This window comes from Haliotis cracherodii, unplaced genomic scaffold (genome assembly GCF_022045235.1).
Source record: "Haliotis cracherodii isolate W230 unplaced genomic scaffold, xgHalCrac1.p SCAF_4, whole genome shotgun sequence".
NCBI classification, from domain to species: Eukaryota; Metazoa; Mollusca; class Gastropoda; order Lepetellida; family Haliotidae; genus Haliotis; species Haliotis cracherodii.
Window position 1 is genome coordinate 67663675 of NW_027266297.1, and position 23036 is coordinate 67686710.

Below are 23036 nucleotides of genomic sequence, written 5' to 3' on the forward strand. Positions count from 1 at the left end.
GTCATGGAGCCTCCCCTCTAGCCTGTCATGGAGCCTCTCCTCTAGCCTCAGTCATGGAGCCTCCCCAATAGCCTCAGTCATGGAGCCTCCCCTCTTGCCTCAGTCATGGAGCCTCCCCAATAGCCTCAGTCATGGAGCCTCCCCTCTAGCCTCAGTCATGGAGCCTCCCCTCCAGCCTGTCATGGAGCCTCCCCTCTAGCCTGTCATGGAGCCTCTCCTCTAGCCTCAGTCATGGAGCATATTTATGTGGTTCTGTATATATGGATACGCAGAAAAGTATCTCAATAATTTTATGATTTAACTTGAAATAAATAAAGAAAACATCTTTCTGTTAAACGATAAGAAACCAGAGCCAACCTTGTCAAGAAGGATTGACAATGGCCGACAGGAATGTTGTGGTGGAACTGTGACTCAACTATGCCCAAAAGAGGAAACCCAGATATGTTCTTGTTATACCAAACAAGGAAACTGTGGAAGCCTGGTTCTTGTCTCATGTAATTCTGTCGATCCTGAAATGGAGAGCAGTGGTGACACGGCCTTGAGACTCATTGATGCTGCCCATATAGAGTGACTTCATGTGGAGGCAATCGGGCTGCAGAGTGATGGACAATCCATTCTTGCCCTTCTCTCTGTGACCACGCCCATTGTGAGCATTGATTGTCTTCCCATGTTTGCTCTGATCTAATTGCCTCAATCAAGTGGAGCTCTTGTCTGGTGGCAGTGGCAGAACTTTGTAACCTTGGTTAGAAATATGTCACTTCTGGTCACCATCCGTCACAGAAAGATACGCTCTTAATCCAACCACCCACGAGCTCCGACAGCCACTTTGACCTGCCGGGGAATACTGTTGATTTAAGTCAATGATTGCTATTGGATGGTATAAATGAAGGAATCCTCATCATGTGTCAGGGATTTCTAATTATGTTCTTCATAGCATCACAAAGTTTAGATGATCCATCTCGCTTTTTGAACTCGTGTTATTCTCTTAGTAGACACAATTTATGGGTGACAACTACTTTATTTTACTGTAATGGAAACGTTTCGGTATTGATCCTTATGCCATTGTCTGGAAGATGACAAATAGGATGTTTGATTCAGAAAGCTTAATTAAAGTTAAATCAAAATGACTCCCAATGTCTTTTATTCCAGTTAGCATATCACTTTTAAATAAATGTTAAATCTTTGTGTTTTTAAGCTTCGTAACCCAACATCTAAAGCACTTTGAACCTTTTGGGGAGGTTGGGTAGCCTAGTGGTTAAAGTGTTCACTCGTCACGCCGAAGACCCTGGTTTGATTCCCGACATGGGTACAATGTGTGAAGCTAAAAGTGGTGTAAAACCATACTCACTCACTCACTTTGAACCTTTTAATGCTCTTCATGTTGTATGTTTCGTGTTATGTCTGTTTCAAAAGTGTATTTGTATTTGTTTAATACCCTTTATGTTTTGGTTTGTTTTTTGTCTTTTGTAATATTTGTGATGTTCTGATGTAAGAAGAATTATGCAAGAAAGCAATATCTTAGCTGATTTTTATCTCTTATCTTACATAATTCACTTCAGTTCATGGATAAGAGGGGCGGTCGGGTAGCCTAGAGGTTAAAGCGTTCGCTTGTCACGCTGAAGACCGGGGTTCGATTCCCGACATGGGTACAATGTGTGAAGCCCATTTCTGGTGTCCTCCGCTGTGATATTGCTGGAATATTGCTAAAAGCGGCGTAAAACCATACTCACTCACTCATGGATAAGAAAGTTTTCTGTATCAGGGGGCCCTGGTGGCACTGTTGTTTAAGGTGGGGTGAAATACCATGCTGCAGTTTAGCATGAATATCCCACTCAGACACAGTATACTGACTCCAAACCGACCAGTCCTTGTTTTAGCCCCTTAATGCCGAGCCCTAGACAAGGTAACAACAAATACCATCTTATAACGTATTTTGGTATAATACGGCCAGGGATCGAAACCCAGGCCTTCTGCTCTCTGGGCGGACTCTATACCACTAGACCACGGAGGTGGTCTCTGTTGTTTAAGGAATCGTAATTTACTGTGTAGAGCTACATCTTGTAGGCAGGCTTGGAACCTATGATCAAGGGTTCAAATCCTGGATTTTCCTTTGTCATGCTTCTAGGTTTGTCAGCACCAAGTCCTGCGCCATGACTGGAATATGAAAAAAACAGAAGTCTTGATATGCATCCAAAAGCAAGTCTAGCAAGCTTTAGCTATCTCTGTTCCACACATGAAATCTGTATCTGGAAAATTATTTGTTTCATTTTAGAGTCGAGAAGGGTATCATGAAATATAAGATTTCATAGACTAAATGTTGGTCTAGTCAGCATCATACCCATGCTCTTTAGCTGCATCTAAGTCCTACATCACTTTGGGCTTCGGGTCCACATCAAGCAGACATTCTGTGATATGAATGAACTACTGTTCAAAGTGACCCATTCTTGTCGTAAAAGGCGTCTAACGGGATCCGGTGGTCAGGCTCACTGGCTTGGTTGAAGCATATCATCGATCCCAATTGCGTGCATCGATGCTCATGATATGCATTGTAAAACAAAAACAAATCAAACCAAAAACTGTTCCAAGCAGCAATTAACTCATCCACTCACTCTTCTGTATCATGTATTATGGCAGTCAGGGGCAGACAGCATTGGTCATATCCAGCTACTCCGCAGCTCATATCGGACTTGTGGTTCATGTAAATTAATGAGAATTTTAGAGAAAACAACAACTCCTAGTTTTTACTAGATTCAGATTGACGGTGATTGCCGTGTCTATCCCTGGGAGTGATTGTTTGTATGTTTGTTGTTTAACACCACACTCAACAATATTCCAGCTATATCACGGCAGTCTGTAAATAATCAAGCCTGGACCAGACAATCCAGTGATTGACATCATGAGCATTGATCCACGCAATTGGGATCGAGGTCATGCATCAACCAAGTCAGCGAGCCTGACCACCCGATCCCGTTAGTCGCCTTTTACGACAAGCATAGTCTCCTTTTACGGCAAGTATGGGTTGCTGAAGACCTATTCTACCCCAGATCTTCACAGGTCCCTTGGGAGTGAGACATGGAGTTTATCTGCAGGGATTATAGATGTTGTTGCGGGGCTTGTGTTTAACATCATATCAATAAATAGATTTTTCAGAACAGGGCTGGGTAGGAGAGGTGAAGTATCTTTTCCAGATGGATTCATGCTTTGCACTTTTGGTCGTGATCCATTACCTAAACTGAACAGAAGAATCTGATCAAAATGTAATCAAAGGCAGCTCTATTTCATACAACCTCCTATTTGTCAAAATGCATCAATGCATCTCTGAAAATATGTCTTTGTAAGAAAGATGGCCATGAGAATATTTGTGTTGTTTAGGCTTACTGGGTCGACTGCATAGTGGCATACAAATCTGTTTTTTGTTTTCGCCATAATCATGAAACGCCAGTCTTACCGCAGTTACTCACCATGGATAGGATGCGCACTGCTAATTGGGAGGAGAGATCCTGGACCTAGCTGACCCCTTGACCCTATTTGTAACTGAAGTCCCCAGGAACCCAAATGACAATCTACAAGTGGCTGTTGCCTGATATTAGCCATACCGACATTTCTCCTGGGGAATTTAGTAGGAGTTATTCACACTATGTAATATGATTTTAGCTTCATGCTGAGTGATTATTCCCTGGGTCTCGATTCTTTGCAGAAACATATTCCATTGGGCATACATGGTAACATTGTAGTATGTCCTGTCTTCCTTACAACATAATACTTCAGAATATTTTTGCTGAAAGTACATCTTTGGTGAATAAACTATTTGGTTGGGAGTACCAGTTCAGTCTTGTTTCAGATACATATATAAGTAATTCAGAATTTCTATCACAAACAGGGGCGGTCGGGTAGCCTAATGGTTAAAGCGTTCACTCGTCATGCCAAAGACCCGGGTTCGATTCCTGACATGGGTACAATGTGTGAAGCTGTGATATTGCTGGAATACTGCTAAAAGCTGCATAAAACCATACAGGAAATAAAATTACAACCCTGTCTCAGTCACTCTGATATTATGATTTATCAAGAGCATTTTTCAACCCTTAGAAACCAGTAACCTCATAGCCATAAATTAAATATAGAACGCGGAAGACATTCAAGACTGCCCACCCCATTATATCAGACTTTGCTGCAACCATTGATGATGAAAAACACTACCTGATTCACTGTCAAACAGTCAAGAAAGAAATATACTTTTTGAAAAATTATCCACACAAAACTTAAATATCCATAATATGAAAGCAAATTATTTCACTACATCCTCTCAAGTAAAGACATTATCAACAACTGTATTTGTTTCCATGTCTATGATTTCAAGCAATGAATACTTATTGGCCATAAAAATCTGACGTTTTATGAATAAAAAGATCAGATCTGTGATACTGATATGATTCCTTTGTGTGTGTGCGTGTGCGCGCAAGCAAGCTATGGTGAAATAAATCTTAACTTATCTTGTACTCAATTGATATCCACCTATTGATATGTACTTGAAATGATGATTTGGTGAGTGTGCGAGTGAGTTGGTGGGTGGGTGGGTGGGTGGGTGGGTGAGTGAATGAGTGAGTGAGTGAGTGAGTGAGTGGGTGGGTGGATGGGTGGGTGAGTTGTTGAGTGGGTGGGGGAGTGAGTGGGTGGGTGGATGGGTGGGGGAGTGAGTGAGTGGGTGGGTGGATGGGTTGGTGAGTGGGTGGGGGAGTGAGTGGGTGGGTGGATGAGTGGATGGGTGGGTGAGTGAGTGAACATGTCTTGTCATGTAAATTGCATCTGTTCCGTGCCATGAATATGTACTTGAAATGATTCCTGTGTGGGAGTGCATGCATGAGTTGGTGAGTGTGCGAGTGAGTGAGTGAGATATGAGTTGGTGAGTGAATGAGTGAGTGAGTGGGTGGGTGGATGAGTGGTTGGGTGGGGAAGTTGGTGAGTGGGTGGGGGAATGAGTGAGTGAGTGGGTGGGTGGGGGAGTGAGTGAGTGAGTGGGTGGGTGGATGGTTTGGGGAGTGAGTGAGTGATTGGGTGGGTGGATGGGTTGGTGAGTGGGTGGGGGAAAGAGTGAGTGGGTGGGTGGTTTGGGGAGTGAGTGAGTGATTGGGTGGGTGGATGGGTTGGTGAGTGGGTGGGGGAAAGAGTGAGTGGGTGGGTGGTTTGGGGAGTGAGTGAGTGATTGGGTGGGTGGATGGGTTGGTGAGTGGGTGGGGGAAAGAGTGAGTGGGTGGGTGGATGGGTTGGTGAGTGGGTGGGGGAAAGAGTGAGTGGGTGGGTGGATGGGTTGGTGAGTGGGTGGGGGAAAGAGTGAGTGGGTGGGTGGATGGGTTGGTGAGTGGGTGGGGGAAAGAGTGAGTGGGTGGGTGGAAGAGTGGATGGGTGGGAGAGTGAGTGAGTGAACATGTGTTGTCATGTAAATTGCATCTGTTCCGTGCAATAAATATGACCCTCCAGGAGAAAAGGGATGTTATGGGTGTTCGGACACATTTGTGCTAAGATGTCATAAAGACGTTTGACGTCAACTGACTTCAGTCAAGGTTGCGATGTGTGATCTCATGTTTGTCTGTAATAATAATTATATTGATAGCTTGTGAATTGTATTTTTGTGTTCTGAAGATGCCGTAGTTTTAAAACATAATGAAAAGTCAAAATGTTATTTTTCAACCATAAGGTAGGTCCCTGATCTTATGGTCGATCTCAAATCTTATCTTAAAGAGAAAGCTGTTCATGATATCACTTAATATTTGATGTAATGTTATAACAAGAGGTCGCTGAACTAGGTTATAACAAGAGGTTGCTGAAGCAGGTTATAACAAGAGGTCGATGTAGCAGGTTATAACAAGAGGTCGCTGAAGCAGGTTATAACAAGAGGTCGATGTAGCAGGTGATAACAAGAGGTCGATGAAGCAGGTTATTACAAGAGGTCAATGAAGCAGGTTATTACCAGAGGTCGCTGAAGCAGGTTATAACAAGAGGTCGATGTAGCAGGTTATAACAAGAGGTCGATGTAGCAGGTTATAACAAGAGGTCGCTGAAGCAGGTTATAACAAGAGGTTGCTGAAGCAGGTTATAACAAGAGGTCGATGTAGCAGGTTATTACAAGAGGTCGATGAAGCAGGTTATAACAAGAGGTCGATGAAGCAGGTTATAACAAGAGGTCTCTGAAGCAGACGTCATGCACCACCAGACACATAACTTCCTCCAGAAAAGACAAATGGTACTGTGGTGAATTAATGAATGCTTTATGAATGTGTTGGGAAAGTCAAGAGTTACATGATTAGTCCAGTCATGACAGATAGCCCACAACTCCTCATGGCTTGTTAGTTCTACTCCAGCAGCACATGTATAAAAATTAACCATAATAATATTGAACTTGGAAGACCTACAAAGCCACCAACACCATTACATCAGAGGCAATGCTCCACATGTTCAACCATTGATGATGACCTTCTTCACTGTACCAAACACACTCAAGTAAGAAATATACTCTTTGGAAAATTATCAACACAAAATGTAAATGTCCACAGTCATGAAAACAAATTATTTCATTCCCTCCTCTCAGATAATGAAGCCATCAGCATCAATTGCATTTGTTTCCATATCTATAGTTACAAGCAATAAATACCCCTTGATCTTAATCAACTGATGACAATTTATGTATATAATCAAATCTGTAATATTAATTGTTTTTTGTGTCTACAGGAATGTCTGTATATATGTAGATATAAATGATAATGTTTTGTCATTTAAAAAAATTGCATCTGTCCCGTAATGGAATGGTTCTGCAATAAATCTTATCTTATCTTATGGCCGACAATAAGAACCAACTGTGTAGGAACAAGGTGAAGAGGTCGCAGTAGCCATGGAAGGAGGAGGCTTTGCTTATACTTAGACTTGCACAAGTCTCTAAGACAATAATTATTAGCTTAAATCAAAAGTTCTACATGATGTAAATAATTAGAACAAGTTGTCCCTATAAGAGACTGGAGTCCTTACTGTCCACGTATCTAGACTTGCCTATTAGGAGGATAGAATTACTACACATCCATGGACTTTTCTTTCAGTACAGACTTGGAGCAAGGCTGTTGTGAATGGAATTATAACGAATGGATGGCCAAAATGAGTAATTGATTACCATACATTCATGTAGATGAAGCCACTTGGCCTAAGAGTAATGCCTGCGACTTGGATGTAAGATATGTACTGTTGGGTTCACCTTGGCCGTAATGTGTCACTTAGGGTTGGTTCTTGGCCTTGAGATGAGCAATTAGTGTATTTATCTAAAAGCCATGAACTTTCGACCCTACAAACTGTTAATTTCCATCCTTGAAGGAGGTCTGAGGTGTAGAGAAACTGACAGGTGAAGCGTGGCCTGCTATAGCTTGATTACCTCAAGTTATGTGTTTATGCAGGTGTGGTATTGGGAAGCTGTAACCTGAGGGCCTGTTTGACCAAGTGAGCTTGCCAACACTCAGTCAGGTGGACAAGACTTCATAGCCTCAGGGCATAGGTCGTGGCCTTATACCTGCCCACTGACCTGTCAGTGACCCCATACATGAAGCTGACTCATACCCCAGGGTGGCTGGGGGCATCTGAGGACAAGAAGAAACGGGGCCAATAATGCAGATATTTGAACATTCCCTGCTGTGGGGTAAAGAGGGCAAAAATTGGGGTATATGGGCTAGTGATGCATGTATTTGGACATACATGGCTGGGTGGAAAGAGGTGTCTAAAAGATTGGGACAGTGTCCAACCCAGAATTGAAAATCAAGGGGGGACTTGTCCCCCCATCATGTAGAAAATAGGGGGGATTTTGAAAAAGTAGGGGGGGATAACTGCTTTCTTCAAAAAAGTCTTATTTTGTATTATGTACTGGAACATTATCATATAAAAGTGTAACAGATCAGAATAAAGAACTGTTTTTTTGAGTCACTAGGACCGGAATCGATTTCCCCTTCATTTTGAGAAGTAATTACAGTGACTGTGGTTTCATCATTGTCTTTTTTAGAACATCTATTTTGATTAAAAAAGTCTGTATTTTTTTTTTTTTTTGCGAGACATTTTCACTATTCAAAAGATCGTCTGCAATGACAGTCGGCGATTCATATTGTGTGATTTCAGAAACGAAACTAAAACGAACTAAAATGCTCAAAGATATATTTTCAGAACTATTCAAGATAGAATATTTATTGTCTTTAAACATCTTGTCAAAGGTTTTTGATTACTAAACAACAAAATACAACATAATTTTGATCAAAGTTTTGATACGCTTTCTACTAAAGTAAATTTAATTTTGTTTCCTATGCAAATCCTGTTGATAATTTATTCAGCAACCCAAGGGACGTAACACGTGTTCGAACTTCCACTTATATCGATCGGTCTTCAACAGTTTACAATGATTTCTGTGAACTGTCAGACTTCGTTAATTGATTAAAGATTTAGTGAGTATTGAATCGAAAGGTAGGGATAAACAGCTGAAAAAGTAAGTGACTGAACAAAAAATTACTGTGCACGACAGATCGCGCTTTGAGTTTTTTATGAGGGGCGATTTGATTTTTTTAGTGTGAATCGTGCAATCGCGCGGTCTGGGTTGGACACTGTTGGGATATATGGACCGATAATGCACATAGTGGAAAGGATATAAGGACGAATATGGCATGTTTGTAGGCTGGGATTATGAAAGTGGATGCGATATTAGGACCAAAATTGCCACATGCGATACTGAATTTTGCAGTAAAAGGCACCCTGGGTGCTCAGGAAAACACAATAGAGATCACAATAATTTCATCTGCGACTGCAACAATAGAGCTCTCTATTATTTTTGGTGCTTTTTTAGATCTATCTATCAAAAACAGAAATACATCCCTGGTTAATTAAATGAGCAAGTGGCATCCCCGAGTTGATTTTCTTTTGTGTGGAACAGTTTGAGGCTCACCATTTGATATCAATGAGTTACCCCATAATGGGCACCCTGAAAACCATACCTCTGTTTATGTCAAATTAAGGACCAGGAATTTTGAGGACTAGAAAATAGATTCTGTAGAAAGAGGTTGGCTTATGTATGGGTTACACTTTCATCAAACTCTTTTTGTGTTGGTAAAAAAACTACATCGTATCGCTTGAGGTGAATGAACAACGCTATAACAAACTTTGTCAATGAAAATTTGAAATTTGCGATTATGCATCACTAAACATGATTTACCATTTTGATTGTATTTCTTGTTATACTAGGCATTGTTTTATATGCAGGGATAAAGATTACTGTGTGTATTGTTGTTTTTTTTTTAATGGAACAATTTGACCGTTGTGGTTTTGCGCTATCTTGATATTTCCACCGCCGAAACATTATGTTGATATTTAATTGTCAAAATACGACAAATACGACAAATATGACTTTTAACGAGTCAAAGTAAGCTTGTTATGATATATGTATCCATTTTCTCTCAACTTCGGTTCGTTTCAATTTGTCAGTAGCGGTAATATGAGCGTGGTTGCTGTAAATAACAGTGAGTTGGTAAAGCGGACTTATGGAACGAGGCAAACAGAAGTTGTATGTACCGAATGGAAAATATTATTGAATGAAAGTTTGATTAGAATTAATAAAATACATCATGTAGATTACAAACATGAGTACAGATATACAATAAAAGACTTTTTATTACCGATGGTGTAACAACAGGATTAACTTGTGTAATTCAATACGGATTTGCTGGTATTCTATTTCCAGTGACAGATTAAGACGAGACGTAGTTTTAGGTCGGGGGTCAAGCTTATCTACCGCACATATCATTTTGATACAGATTTCATGGACTATGTTAATACCTCGGCTAATCCATGAGATCGGCTTATCGACAGTCATATATGGTACAGTTTTTGTGAGTGCGTGTGTTCTTGTACGAGTCCAGACTAATGCCGATTTTATTGTGCCAGCCAACTGAGATACCATGTGCAGCAGTTTGACATGAATACCCCACTCACACACTTATGGGACTCTGAGCCGACCAGTCCTTGTTTAAGCCCCTTTTGCCAGCACCAGGCAGGGTAACAACAAGTACCATCTTTTAACATCTTTTGGTATGACGTGGCTGGGGATTGAACCCCAGACCTCCTGCTCTCCAAGCTGGACCAACCACTAGACCACGGAGGTGGTTATGCTTCATAAAGAAAGTCAAATCAATGTATGTGTATAATGTCCACCCTTCTACAGTATATTCTGTAAAAAAAATGATAATAAACAAGAAAATACTTTCAGGGAGTTAGATCTGAGCGTTTATAAAGATTACTTTCAGTTTGGTCTAAAAGTTGGTTATGGGGCACTTGGAGGCCGTCTAACGGGGCGATTCGCTGTGCAGAGTTGCGTCCCTTGGGCGCGCCAGAAACCTATGACTGAAACGTCCGAGACCTGCATCACTTGGGGCTTTCCTTCCACATGAAGCTGACATGCCACGATATAACTGTTATACTGCTAAAAGGAGCGTTAAACCCAACTCACTCAAACTCATGTGGCACTTATTGGAGCAATGCTTTTGATGCAGTGAATATGGTATATAGGGCAAGGTTAGGGGCATAGTTGATGGGGTATAAGGAGCAATATTGCCACATGTGATGGTTTGGGTAAAAAGGTGTTACAGTGACTATCATGTGAGGAAAGCCTTGCACTTACATCCTCCACATGCTGAGGTGAGCCGTTGGCACACGTCAGAGTCGACGAGTCTACATGAGGACATGTCATGGGCAACAGCGTGGGAATGAACTTGTCAAGGTAATAGTATCCATGTGAGCACTAAGTATCTGTTGCTTGTCCTCGTCCTGTAATGGTTTGGCCATCCTCCATAGTAGCAAAACCCACAGAAAGTTGGAACAGTGTCAGAGTGCCATTTTATTAGCATGGAGTGAGTGAGTGAGTGATTTGGGTTTAACGCCGCTTTTAACAGTATTCCAGTCATATCACGACGTGTCAGCTTAATGTGGGAGGAAAGACGAAGTGATGCAGGTCTCAGACGTTTACCACTTCGGTGAAACCCACGAGCACGGGAATGGTGCTGACAAACCTAGAAACATAATCGGGGCGAACCGGGATTCGAACCCACAATCATAGGTTTCTGGCATGCCCAAAGGACGCAACTCTGCACAGCAAATCACGGCGCCTTAGACGACTGGGTCACCCGTGCCCCTTATTAGCATGGAGCATCTGTGACAGACACTCCTACAAAACAGTTATGAAATAGAACAAGTAGCAGTTAGATACAAAACAATAACCATCAAACAATTATTATTGGGAAACATTCAAGAAGTTATACTGTTTAGGACCACCTCTGTGGTCGAGAGGAGAGAGCATCTGCCCAGAGAGCGGAAGGATGGTAGTTAAATCCCTGGCAGTGTCATACAAAGAGACGTTAAATGATAAGCATTCATTTTGAATGATGACTTCCATTATCAATTAGTAATGAATTCTTCTGTTGGACTCTGCTGAAGCAGGCATGTGAAGGGCATGTTTGTAAAGGTATGTTTGTGATGGCATGTTTGTGAAGGCATGTTTGTGATGGCATGTTTGTGATGGCATGTTTGTGAAGGCATGTTTGTGAAGGAAGTTGATACAAAAGGCCCACATGAAGATCCGGGGTAGAAGATCGGCAACCCTTGCTTGTTATAAAAGATACGGGTGGTCAGGCTCACTGACTTGGTGCATGTCATCATATCCCAATTACATCAATGCTCATGATGTCCATCACTGGATTGTCTGGTCTTGATTATTTATAGACTGCTATCATGTCAAGGGAATATTGCTGAGCGGCATAAAACAACAAACAAAGGTGATGCTGAAAGATTATTGATGACACCTCAAATTATCTATAAGATAAGATAAGATAGATAAGATAATATTTATTGCAGAAACGTTTTAAAAGACAAGACATTATGATTCATATATACATCTATACAGACATACATAATTTACATTCCTGTAGACACATGCAAAAACAAAACAATCAATATTACATATTTCATGATATTATTATACATAAAATGTCAACGGTTGATTATGAAGGGGTATTTATTGTTTGAAATGATAGATATGGAAACAAATGCAGTTGATATTGACTGCTTCATTATATGACAGGATGTAGTGTCTTCATGACTGTGGACATTAACATTTACATTTTGACTGGGTAATTTTCCAAAGAGTATATTTCTTTCTTGAGTGTGTTTAATGCAGTGAAGTAAGTAGTGTTTTTCGTCATCAGTGGTTGAACATGTAGAGCATAGCCTCTGATGTAGTGGGGTTGGTGTCTTTGTATGTCTTCCAAGTTCAATATTTAATTTATGGTTACTTAATCTTTGTTTAGAAAGGTGCACTCAATATTTTCTTACTTTACAGAGATTGAGATAGGGTTCTTATTTTATTTCATTTTTAACTATCCTATATGTCCTAAGTTTGTTTCCTGTGCCTCTTGTTGTATTTACATCTTGGAGAGATTCCTTGAAGAGGGAGTTGAATTTAGATTTGATTGTCTCTTTGAATATTGGTGATAGGAAAGCTGAAGTACTCAAATTGTGTTTTCCTAAGAATAGATTGAACTGGTAAACCTATATGTTTTTACCTTGGTGTACATTCAATTCATTCCTGATAATTTGAATAAACTTCTGATACTTTGTTTCAAAATCATGCTACTGGTGCAGAGAATAAGACGCTAACCATTGACGTCACAAGTAGTGTAAATTGTGCCAGCACCCTTCATCATGTAGCAGATAGGAATATGTTTCTCTGCTGGAATATGTATGGAGGGCTGACGTGTGACCTCAGCGTGAACTCCCCGGCTTGTTGTGACGGTGATGTGGGGCAGTTGCATGCTGCAGAGTCCCAACAGAGAACATTAATCAAACACAGGCAATGGGCATCCAGAGGTCTCTAGGCAGGCTTCTGGCAAACCAGATTATAAATGTCTGACAGTTAACATACTCTACAATCTGTCACCTGTCCTACATGCGGTGTCTCATCATGTGAATGCATTATTCATGTCCCTGGGGCAGGGGCTCCTACTTGGTCATCGGTGGTGAAGATGCACATGCACCAGTGGGGAGATTCAGACTGGCCAATTGGGTGAAGTGCTCCTGTGGCTCACTTAAAACCTGGGTTTGATTCCCTTATGGTGCAGATGTACCAGTGGAGAGCATCAGATTGGCCCAGTGGCTGAAGTGATCTATGGCTCACCTAAAACCTTTGTTTGATTCCCTTATGGTGCAGATGTACCAATGGAGAGCATCAGACCGGCCAATTGGGTGAAGTGCTCCTGTGGCTCACTTAAAATCTGGGTTTGATTCCCTTATGGTGCAGATGTACCAATGGAGAGCATCTGACTGGCCCAGGGGGTGAAGTGATCTATAGCTCACCTAAAACCTGGGTTTGATTCCCTTGTGGTGCAGATGTACCAATGGAGAGCATCTGACTGGCCCAGGGGCTGAAGTGATCTATGGCTCACCTAAACCCTGGGTTTGATTCTGTTATATGATGAGGATGAGATATCACCTGCATGATCTGTTGGTCAAGCTTGGTGAAAGTATACAAGTGGGAAGGCTGACCCAAGGGAGAAGTGTTCTCTGGGATCACCTAAACCTGGGTTTGAAACCCTCATATAATCAGCCCCATCCACTACACCACATAAGCTGAGACACCTCGGGAAAATAAGAGACAAATTGGAAATTTAACCATGTCTGAAAGTAACCACCTCATAGGAACACCACAAAGCAGTGACAAGGCCAAGACTCAGTGCTCATGATCTTCAAATTGAGAGAGGAAGATACTTAAACATACCTTCTGTAATATTAACGAAATAGAAGATGACGAGCACTTTCTGTTGCAATGCCCTCTACAAAGATCTGAGACTGGAACTAAACTCATCACCCACCTTAGTTATGCACCAATATCACTTAAAAATATTACTAAATCCACCAGTGCTTTCTGCAAAACATTTCTTTTCTTTTCTTCCTTCTTCTCCCTTCTTTTCCTTCTTCACCTGCTTCCTTTTCCCCTCTTCCTCCTCCTCCTCCTCCTCCTCCTCCTCCTCCTCCTCCTCCTTCTTCTTCCAGGTCCACTATTGCTGTACTGTGTGTGGTGTTGCAGCTGCATGTTCTGTCCTGTGAGAGCCACCTTGCCTCTTATTTCTCCCAGCAGAGGAGTTCGATGGTTGTTTCTGGTCTATATGTCAGTTTAGTTTAACGCCGCACTCAGCAATATTCCAGCTATATGACGGCGGTCTGTAAATAATCGAGTCTGGACCAGACAATCCAGTGATTGATATAATGAGCGTCGACCCACGCAATTGGGATCGATGACATGCATCAACCAAGTCAGGGAGCCTGACCACCCGATCCTGTTAGTCGCCTTTTACGACAAGCATAGTCACCTTTTATGGCAAACATGGGTTGCTGAAGACCTATTCTACCCCAGAATCTTCATGGGTCAGCTATTTATGGCCATTACTGAGTCTTTTTTGTTCAAACTGAAATGTAAAATGGCTTATAGTCAGTAGTCGGAATCAGCGCATATTCCAATTTTCATATTTTAAGTACTGATGTTATTTGCACTTTTTGCAATATGTTTATTATATTTACCTATATTTGACCATGCTCTTTAATTCCCTCGTAAGGCATATTTTGTTCTGTAAACTTGTCCTCCCATAGAATTGCCAACACGAGGAAGCTGAACATTGGCATGTATGTTTCTCCATGTCATGACTCGTTCAGATCATTAGATTTTAGTTATCGTTTTTAGGCCTTGGTGTTTATGTAGAAAATATTTGAATAGCGTTGATGACAGCAACTTTAGTGTCTGTTTGTTGTCTCATTTTAAACTGTTTTCTACATATCTAGAAAACACTGTATAGAGAGACCCTTGATATACACATCACCTCCAGACCCGTCAAGAACCGGGGTAGAATAGGCCTTGAACAACCCATGCTTGCCGTAAAAGGTGACTATGCTTGTCGTAAGAGGCGACTAACGGGATTGGTTGGTCAGGCTCACTGACATGGTTGATGCATGTCATCGTATCCCAATTGCGAAGATTGATGCTCATGATGTCAATCACTGGATTGTCAGGTCCAGACTCGATTACTTTACAGATCGCCGTCATATAGCTGGAATATTGCTGAGTGCAGTATCATGGAACTGTTCTAGGTGAACAATACCTTCCAAATGACGTGCTGGTTTTCTTGGGGAATTAGTCAGCAAAGAGCCAGAGTCACAGGAGACTAATCACAATTTTATTTACAAGCACAATTAACAATTTACAATTTATACTTAGATAATAACTGAGGGTGCCACAGAGAGTCGGTACACACTCTGGGCTGTGGGAGAGAGGTCTGCTTGGTAAGAGAGTCAAACCCCTTCTCTGCTAGAACTTGGCTACAGTATGTATTTAATGAAAGTTTGAACAATAGAAAGGAATTTGATTGGTTGATACACGATTGGTTGTGTCCTATGCTAAATGGATGGCTAGACAGAGGGGAATACTAAATCCTGTTTATCCTGTTGGACTGGCACTAATCTTGTTGACATATTTACTGGATGCTTTGAAAGAGATTAGGGTGTCACTATAGATGAGCTTGTGTGGGGGCTAATCCTTAATGCCCTATAGACGAGCTTGTATGGGGGCTAATCCTTAATGCACTATAGATGAGCTTGTATGGGGGCTAATCCTTAATGAGTCTTAATTGAAGTAATGTTATTCTAATATAGCCCGGTAGGTGATGACAGATATACTTAAATAAATATCCTTTGTCTGGGAGATGGAATCTTGATACCTTAGGCTAGCATTTATCTAAAAGCTTCAAATCAATTAAACTATGTAGACGTAACTCTAGAAGATGCGCTCCCATTACCTTAGGCTAGCAACCATCTAAAAAGCTATAACTGAAGCTACTGATATTTTATATATGCATTTTACCTAATGATAATTATTACTTGCTAAACTATAATTATATGAAATGATGAATAAATATTACACCATGATAACTCATAAAAGCACTTGATGTAGATCTAATTATTATAAGATAACTTAGTATAAATGTTAACCATGATAACTTCCCCTCCGTCTGAAAAAGTTTGGACCCCAAACGTGTAAAATAAAAATGATTAAGGCTTAGATGGACAATGTATAAAGTTAAACTGGTAGTAGTGAATAATAAGTATTATAGAGTCTCTTTGGTATAATGAAACATGATGTAAATGATCTTTCTGCTGTCATCAGGGAATCAGGATGTGGAGCTGGCTTGTCTTGGCACTCTGTACTTGTGGTTTTATCGGTGATGTATGAGGCCTTGAGTTCCACATCCTGGATTGGGGTTTGAGGATAGTTGGCTGTGTCCATTAGAGGTTTTACATGGAAACAAAGAAAAGAGAGTTAGCATGTTAAAAAAAATATGTCATATATAAATACTTCCTCCGTTTGTCTGTAATAACTAGAAAATAAAACAAATTTGATAATTACGATGTAAAAGATCAGTACATAAGTATTACTAAATGGTGTCATGACCAGGAAGAATGTATTGGCGGCAAATTACAAAAGTATATGATGAGAAAAATAGTAATATCCTTCTATTTTTGGATACAATCATTAGATGAATTATATATACATATATGTGCATGTGCATATAACAAGTGCATCGATTTATTCCCCTAAAACGGTATACAAAAGGTGTTAGAAAGGTGTATATCCTTTTTAGAATTCTTTGTTAGTTTTCGTAACTATTTGGTTTGTTTCGCTTTGATTTTCGTTCGGTTCAATGTGATAGGGTTTGGTTTATTTTGCTTCGCTTCGGTATGGTTTGGGTTCGATTCGCAGTATGGTTTGCTTCGCTTCGGTACGGTTTGGGTTCGATTCGCAGTATGGTTTGCTTCGCTTCGGTGCGGTTTGGGTTTCGATTCGCAGTACGGTTTTCTTCGCTTCGGTGCGGTTAGGGTTTCGATTCGCAGTATGGTTTGCTTCGCTTCGGTGCGGTTTGGGTTTCGATTCGCAGTATGGTTTGCTTCGCTTCGGTGCGGTTTGGGTTTCGATTCGCAGTATGGTTTGCTTTGCTTCGGTGCGGTTTGGGTTTCGATTCGCAGTATGGTTTGGTTTGTGTCATTTCACTTCGCTTTTGAGATTGGTTGATCAGGTCAATGCTCAAAATTTGTTGTGATACAAATAACTCAGATGATCAGGCTGATGCCATTTGTTCTCAACTGGCGACCCATAGTGAAAGGACTGGACACAAGAAAACATAACAAGATACAGCTAATAGCTGTTTCGTGATTTGCACCGTTTATTCAGGAGATTTTGTATTTTGATCAAGAATATGTTCAATTGGCAGATATCGGCATATATAGGGAGTAGATCACCGTATGGTTGAGTGGTACCACATTCTGTGTAATTCAGATATGATTCACGGTAGAAAAAGGTGTTGATATTTCCAAAGTCTTTATGTGGAAAAATACCCCTTTTGGATTTATAAATTGGTGCTTCCTCTGGATCATATGGAGGATTATCTTCTAGACAGGACCACTTACGGAGATCCTTCCAGCTATCATCAAGGTAGCGCTGTATGAGGTGGGGAGGAACACTTTCAAAATAGCATGTGAAGTCAGTATCAGGAAATCCTTTATATAAGACCTTGACATAGCAGTCTCCTTGAATAATTTCAATGCCCAGAACTCTTTCTATTTTATGATCTATTTTTCGTAGGTGTTTTGGAAAAAACAGATATGGTTTGACATCTAATTCTATGCATGGTTTGGTGTTGACTTGCTGGACATTCCCTGACATTGAATTACCTGACAGAACATTGACTGATTTATTGTCTTGTGCTGTTTCCTTTTGGTCGAAAAACTTATGATTCTTCAGTGGACGTTTTCGACGTTTTCCTGACATACTTCTTTTGAGGTGAAATTCTCTCCGAATGGAGTCTGGAATGCTTCTGCCATACTCCCATGTGTTTCCTCTTTCCTGATCCTTCCATTTCACTCTGTAGTAGATTTTGCCATTTGCTCTCTTGGAACTAACAATTGAGTGGATGTCCTCTGGATTGAAAACCTGAGGGATATCCTTGGTTTGATTACCTGATGTTGGACTTGGAGGTTGTACCGGGCTGTCGTCAGGTTGTTTTCTGGATTTGGGCTGGTGATGCTTACTATTCACTCCTCTTTTCCCTCTGTTTACCTTTTCATTTACCTTGGTTGGAGCACTAGGACCTGGTGTGGCATGATTTTCCTTCATTGTTGCCGTGGGACTGGTAGGTTTTTCTGTTGTACTTGAAGCAGGGTTTTTCTTCTTTGTTGGGGTCTTTTGCTTCGGACTCTTGTTGCTGGAAGTACCTGCCTTTGTTTTGGAATTGACCTTCTTACCTTTCTGTTGTGGAGGTGACTGATCAGTAGCCTGGTAAGTTGAACTTGTTGATGGGGAATTGTTGCTGTCAGGCTGTGAATCACTGACTGGTTCCTCATTGTCATCCATGACTCCTGAATCTATGTTACTGGTGTCATTGAGGTATGGTTCTGGAGGATACTGTGGACGATCAGCAGGATCAAAATATGGCTTCAGACGGTTGGCATGGACCAGTGGTTTGTGTATTTTGTCGTCAGAACTTCGGCGCAGTTTGTAGGTATAATTTGGACCTGTATGGATGATATAATAGCTACCATACCACTTTTTGGTTAATTTGTTGGAAAGGCCTTTTTCAACTTTTTGACAGTAAAGCCAAACTCTTTGACCTGGGGCGAATTCTGGTTCTTTAGCCTTTCTATTATATTGTTCTGAATACACCTCCTTAGCCCGAGCAGTGTTTTCAGCTGCGATTGTTCTAGTGATTTCAAGCTCCTCAAGCAAATTGGAAAGATAACTTTTGTTATTGTGGCCTAAATTTTCTTTTGGAATTAATGCTACATCTTGTGGAGCTCTCATTTCTCGGCCGAAAAGCATAACATATGGGGATTTTTGAGTTGATGAATTTGGAGCCATCCGATAGGCCATCATGATGCCAGGAATGAAACGGGGCCAATCATTTTGAGACTTGTTACAATAGGCTCTTAGTGACTGATTGATATATGAATTGAGCCTTTCTACACAGCTGTTTGTTTGAGGATGGTATGGGCTGGTATGGGTAAATTTAATTGCCAAAAGTTCACAAATTGCTTTGATGAGTTTGGACATGAAGTTCTGACCTCTGTCTGAAATTAAGGTCCTTGGTGCACCATACCGACAAAATATTTCTCTAACGAGAACATCTGCTACTTCTTTGGCTTCTTGGGTCCGAAGTGGAAAAGCTTCACACCATCTAGATGATGCATCTGTGATGACCAAAATGTACTTGTACTTATCTGGTGTTGTTGGCAGGGGACCGAGAATGTCAACGTGCCATCGGGTGAAGACCTCTTCTACAGGTAGTGGACGAAGTGGTGCCTTCTTGCCATGGTAGTGCCTCTTGGTCTGTTGACATACCTCACATGTCTGGACATAAGTGGCAATATCGCTGTACATTTTGGGCCAGTAGTACTTAGGTCTCATGGTGTTGTGCATCCTTTCTTTCCCATGGTGGCAACCGCCAAACTCTGAGTCATGATAGGATTGCAGGACTTGATTTCTGAGGGTTCTTGGGACTGCCAGCTGTTTAATGAACTTGTCTGCATGGCCTTTCTGTCTTTGTGGAACAAATCTGTATAGGATGCCTTCATCAATTTCAAAAGTATTGGCTTCAATAAGAATCTTTTGACGATCCTTTTCATTTTGTGGAAGGACATCATCCTCTTTGTAGTCAAAGATTTGGATGAAATCTGGACAAATCCTTTGTAGGTGACGTAAATTTGGATGTTCTTTTATACTTACTTCAACCAATGTGTCTTGGGTAACATCAGCATTTGTAGCATGTAATGCTGCGACAACATTAACTGGCACTGACTGATAATCCTCTTCATATTCAAAGGTGACTGACCAATGTGTTGTCTGTGTGTCTGATTCTAAGTGATTGACAATAGGTGTGCAAATATCCTCAGTCTGAGTTGTCTGTGTGACCCGTGTGGATGAATGGGTGTTTGGCAAGATTGTGGTATTGCTAGTTGATTTGCTTTGCTGAGTTGAAGTTACTGAGAAGACTGTTTTCTCAGCATCTTCTTCTGTCTGATCATTACAGTTAATATTTTCCTCATATTCCCTACGTGAGAGAGCATCGGCATTCCCATTGGCTTTGCCGCTGCGATGAACAATGTCAAAAGTGTAGGTAGAAAGTTCCAAAGACCATCGCCCTAACCTACCTGTGGCATCCTTGATGGATTTCAGCCATTTCAATGCTATATGATCAGTGTAGACTGTGAATTTGGAATTTGCAAGGTATGGACGAAAGGATCTAATGGCTTCAACTAGAGCTAAGCCTTCCTTTTCTGTAATGCTCCAGTTCTTTTCACTGCCATGAAGAGCTCTACCACCAAAAGCTATTGGATGTTCATTATTTTTCTCGTCTTTTTGACTCAAAACAAAACCTATGCTCATATCACTGGCATCAGTTGCAAGAAGAAATTCTTTGTCAAAATTTGGATACGCCAGAACAGGTGTATTACTCATAGCATGTTTGAGGGTGTTGAATGCCTGATCACACTCAAGTGACCATTGGAACTTTGGTTTCTTTCCTACTTCTGACTCTGAATGCTTCTTTAGCAAGGCATTCAGTGGAAGCGCTATGTGAGCGTAATTTTTCACATACTTCCTGTAGAAGTTTGTGAGACCTAAGAAGGAGCGGATCTGCTTTTGTGATTTGGGCACTGGAAAGGTTCTAATTGCTTCAATCTTTTTGTCATCAACTTGAACACCTCCACATGATAAAACATGACCCAGAAAAGAAACTTTGTCTGTTGCAAAATTGCATTTGGATGGCTTTAGTGTCAATTTTGCCTGTTTCAGATAGTAAAATACTTGCTCCAAATGTTGGAGATGCTCTTCAAAGTTTTTGCTGTAGATTATCAAATCATCAATGTAGATCAGCGCAACCTTAAAAAGCAATTTTCTTAGCACTTTGCTCATGAGCTGTTGAAAACAAAGTGGAGAATTTGTCAAACCTTGGGGCAAACGTTTGAATTGATAAAGGCCTTGATGGGTGACGAAAGCAGTTTTATGCTTTGAATCTTCATGTAATGGCACTTGGAAGAAGCCATTAGCAAGGTCTAAAGTTGAGAAGATCTTAGCTTGTGCATTGGCTATGTTATCAACAACATCATCAAAAACTGGAAGAGGCCATGACATTGGTAAAGTGACAGAATTCAACTTTCTGTAGTCACAAACAAATCTATATGAGCTATCACGTTTCTTGACTAGGATAATGGGAGCTGAATACATAGAAGTAGACTCCTCGATCAAATCATACTTCAGAAAATCATCTATAAGCTCTTCAGTGACTTTTTGGAGATGAGGGGATTGGCGATATGGTCTACACTTAACGGGTGGGTGGTCGCCAGTGTCAATGATATGCTGGTGCATGTCAGTCTTTCCTAAATCTGCAAGACTCGTTGAAAACATGTCTCTATTTTGTCCCAAGAATCTAAGTAGTCTGTGTCGTTGGTCAGGAGTCAGTTGTGTATTGGTCAAATCAAATCCTAATTTTTGTGCAATTTTAACATAATCCCTGGTGTCATTGTCTCTGTTCTCATTGTCGGTGTTAACGGTACTGATGAATGGTTGGTCAGAGCCGATTTCAAAAACAGAGTCTTGGTCAATGTAACTAAATTTGCCTACAACTGTACCCTTGTCAAGAACTTTTTCTTCTTGGGAGGGATTCATAAGCCTAAATGTAGCAGTTTTGCTTTTCACTTTGGAAAGAGTTCTACCACCTGCTACTTCAGAATGAGCAGTGAGGGAAGCAATGGGTTCAATCAGGATGAGGGAATCCTCTTTGACCTCTGATAGTCTGACCTTGAAATGAATTTCACTCTGAGGGGGGATGTAAATCTGATCTATTGTTTTTGCTAATCCACTAATCTCTTGCACTGAATTGGCTATGAAATTGATATATTGCCTATCTGAGGTGCTGTTGTTAAGTATCAAGGAATGACAGCTATAATCTAAGACTGCATCATTGTCATCAAGGAAGTTCTCACCTAGTATCACTGCTTTTGGTAGTGTAGGCAGAACATAGAATCTTTGAGAAAATTCCTGATCCTCAATGACAAAATCTAACACAACTGAACCTAACACTTTATGCAATTCGCCGCCAACACCTTTAACCTGTGGAAAGGGTGAGTTTCCAAGAGTAAGGTTTTCAAAAGCTGTGCTCAGAAAAGCAGACGAAATACAACAAATGGATGCCCCTGTATCTACTAAACAATTTGTTGTTTTTGTGCCAAATTTTGCCTGAATTACACTTTTGGCAAGGGGCGTAACTAAAGACACTGTTGGAATTTCACTTTTGAAGTTACTTTCCATACCAGACTCCATATTTGCCATGACACCTATTAGTATGTACCGTACTAAATTAAAGGAAGACAAGTAATCAACAATGTAGTACTTACAATATTTGAAGACTTTTTCTTCCTTTGTTGGTGTCTTTGGAGGAGTTGGTTGTCTTTAATCCAGTGTTGAGGTCAGAGGTAGATGCAGCTTGCTTGTTATTCCATCAGATGATCACGGTTGGACATGTCCTCCAATGGGTTCTTGTAGTTGGTTGTAGTTAGTTCCTGGACTCTGTGGTTCCGAAAACGATGATTCTCCGCCAAATTATCATGGAACTGTTCTAGGTGAACAATACCTTCCAAATGACGTGCTGGTTTTCTTGGGGAATTAGTCAGCAAAGAGCCAGAGTCACAGGAGACTAATCACAATTTTATTTACAAGCACAATTAACAATTTACAATTTATACTTAGATAATAACTGAGGGTGCCACAGAGAGTCGGTACACACTCTGGGCTGTGGGAGAGAGGTCTGCTTGGTAAGAGAGTCAAACCCCTTCTCTGCTAGAACTTGGCTACAGTATGTATTTAATGAAAGTTTGAACAATAGAAA

General features: G+C 40.8%; 1 protein-coding gene across 5 annotated transcripts in view; it reads left to right on the top strand.

Moving 5' to 3' along the window:
• The window catches only part of LOC139478242 (phosphatidylinositol 3-kinase regulatory subunit alpha-like), a 224304-nt gene that overhangs the window by 86286 nt on the left and 114982 nt on the right, over positions 1-23036 (top strand). The window contains exon 1 of one of the 5 annotated variants that reach the window (XM_071260661.1): positions 7627-7672. The exons of the other annotated variants lie outside the window; for them this stretch is intronic. Coding sequence (XP_071116762.1) covers positions 7642-7672 — 31 coding nt within the window. The 5' untranslated portion in view covers positions 7627-7641. Of the gene's footprint in view, positions 1-7626; positions 7673-23036 lie in introns of those variants that run through there. 5 annotated transcript variants of the gene reach the window in all.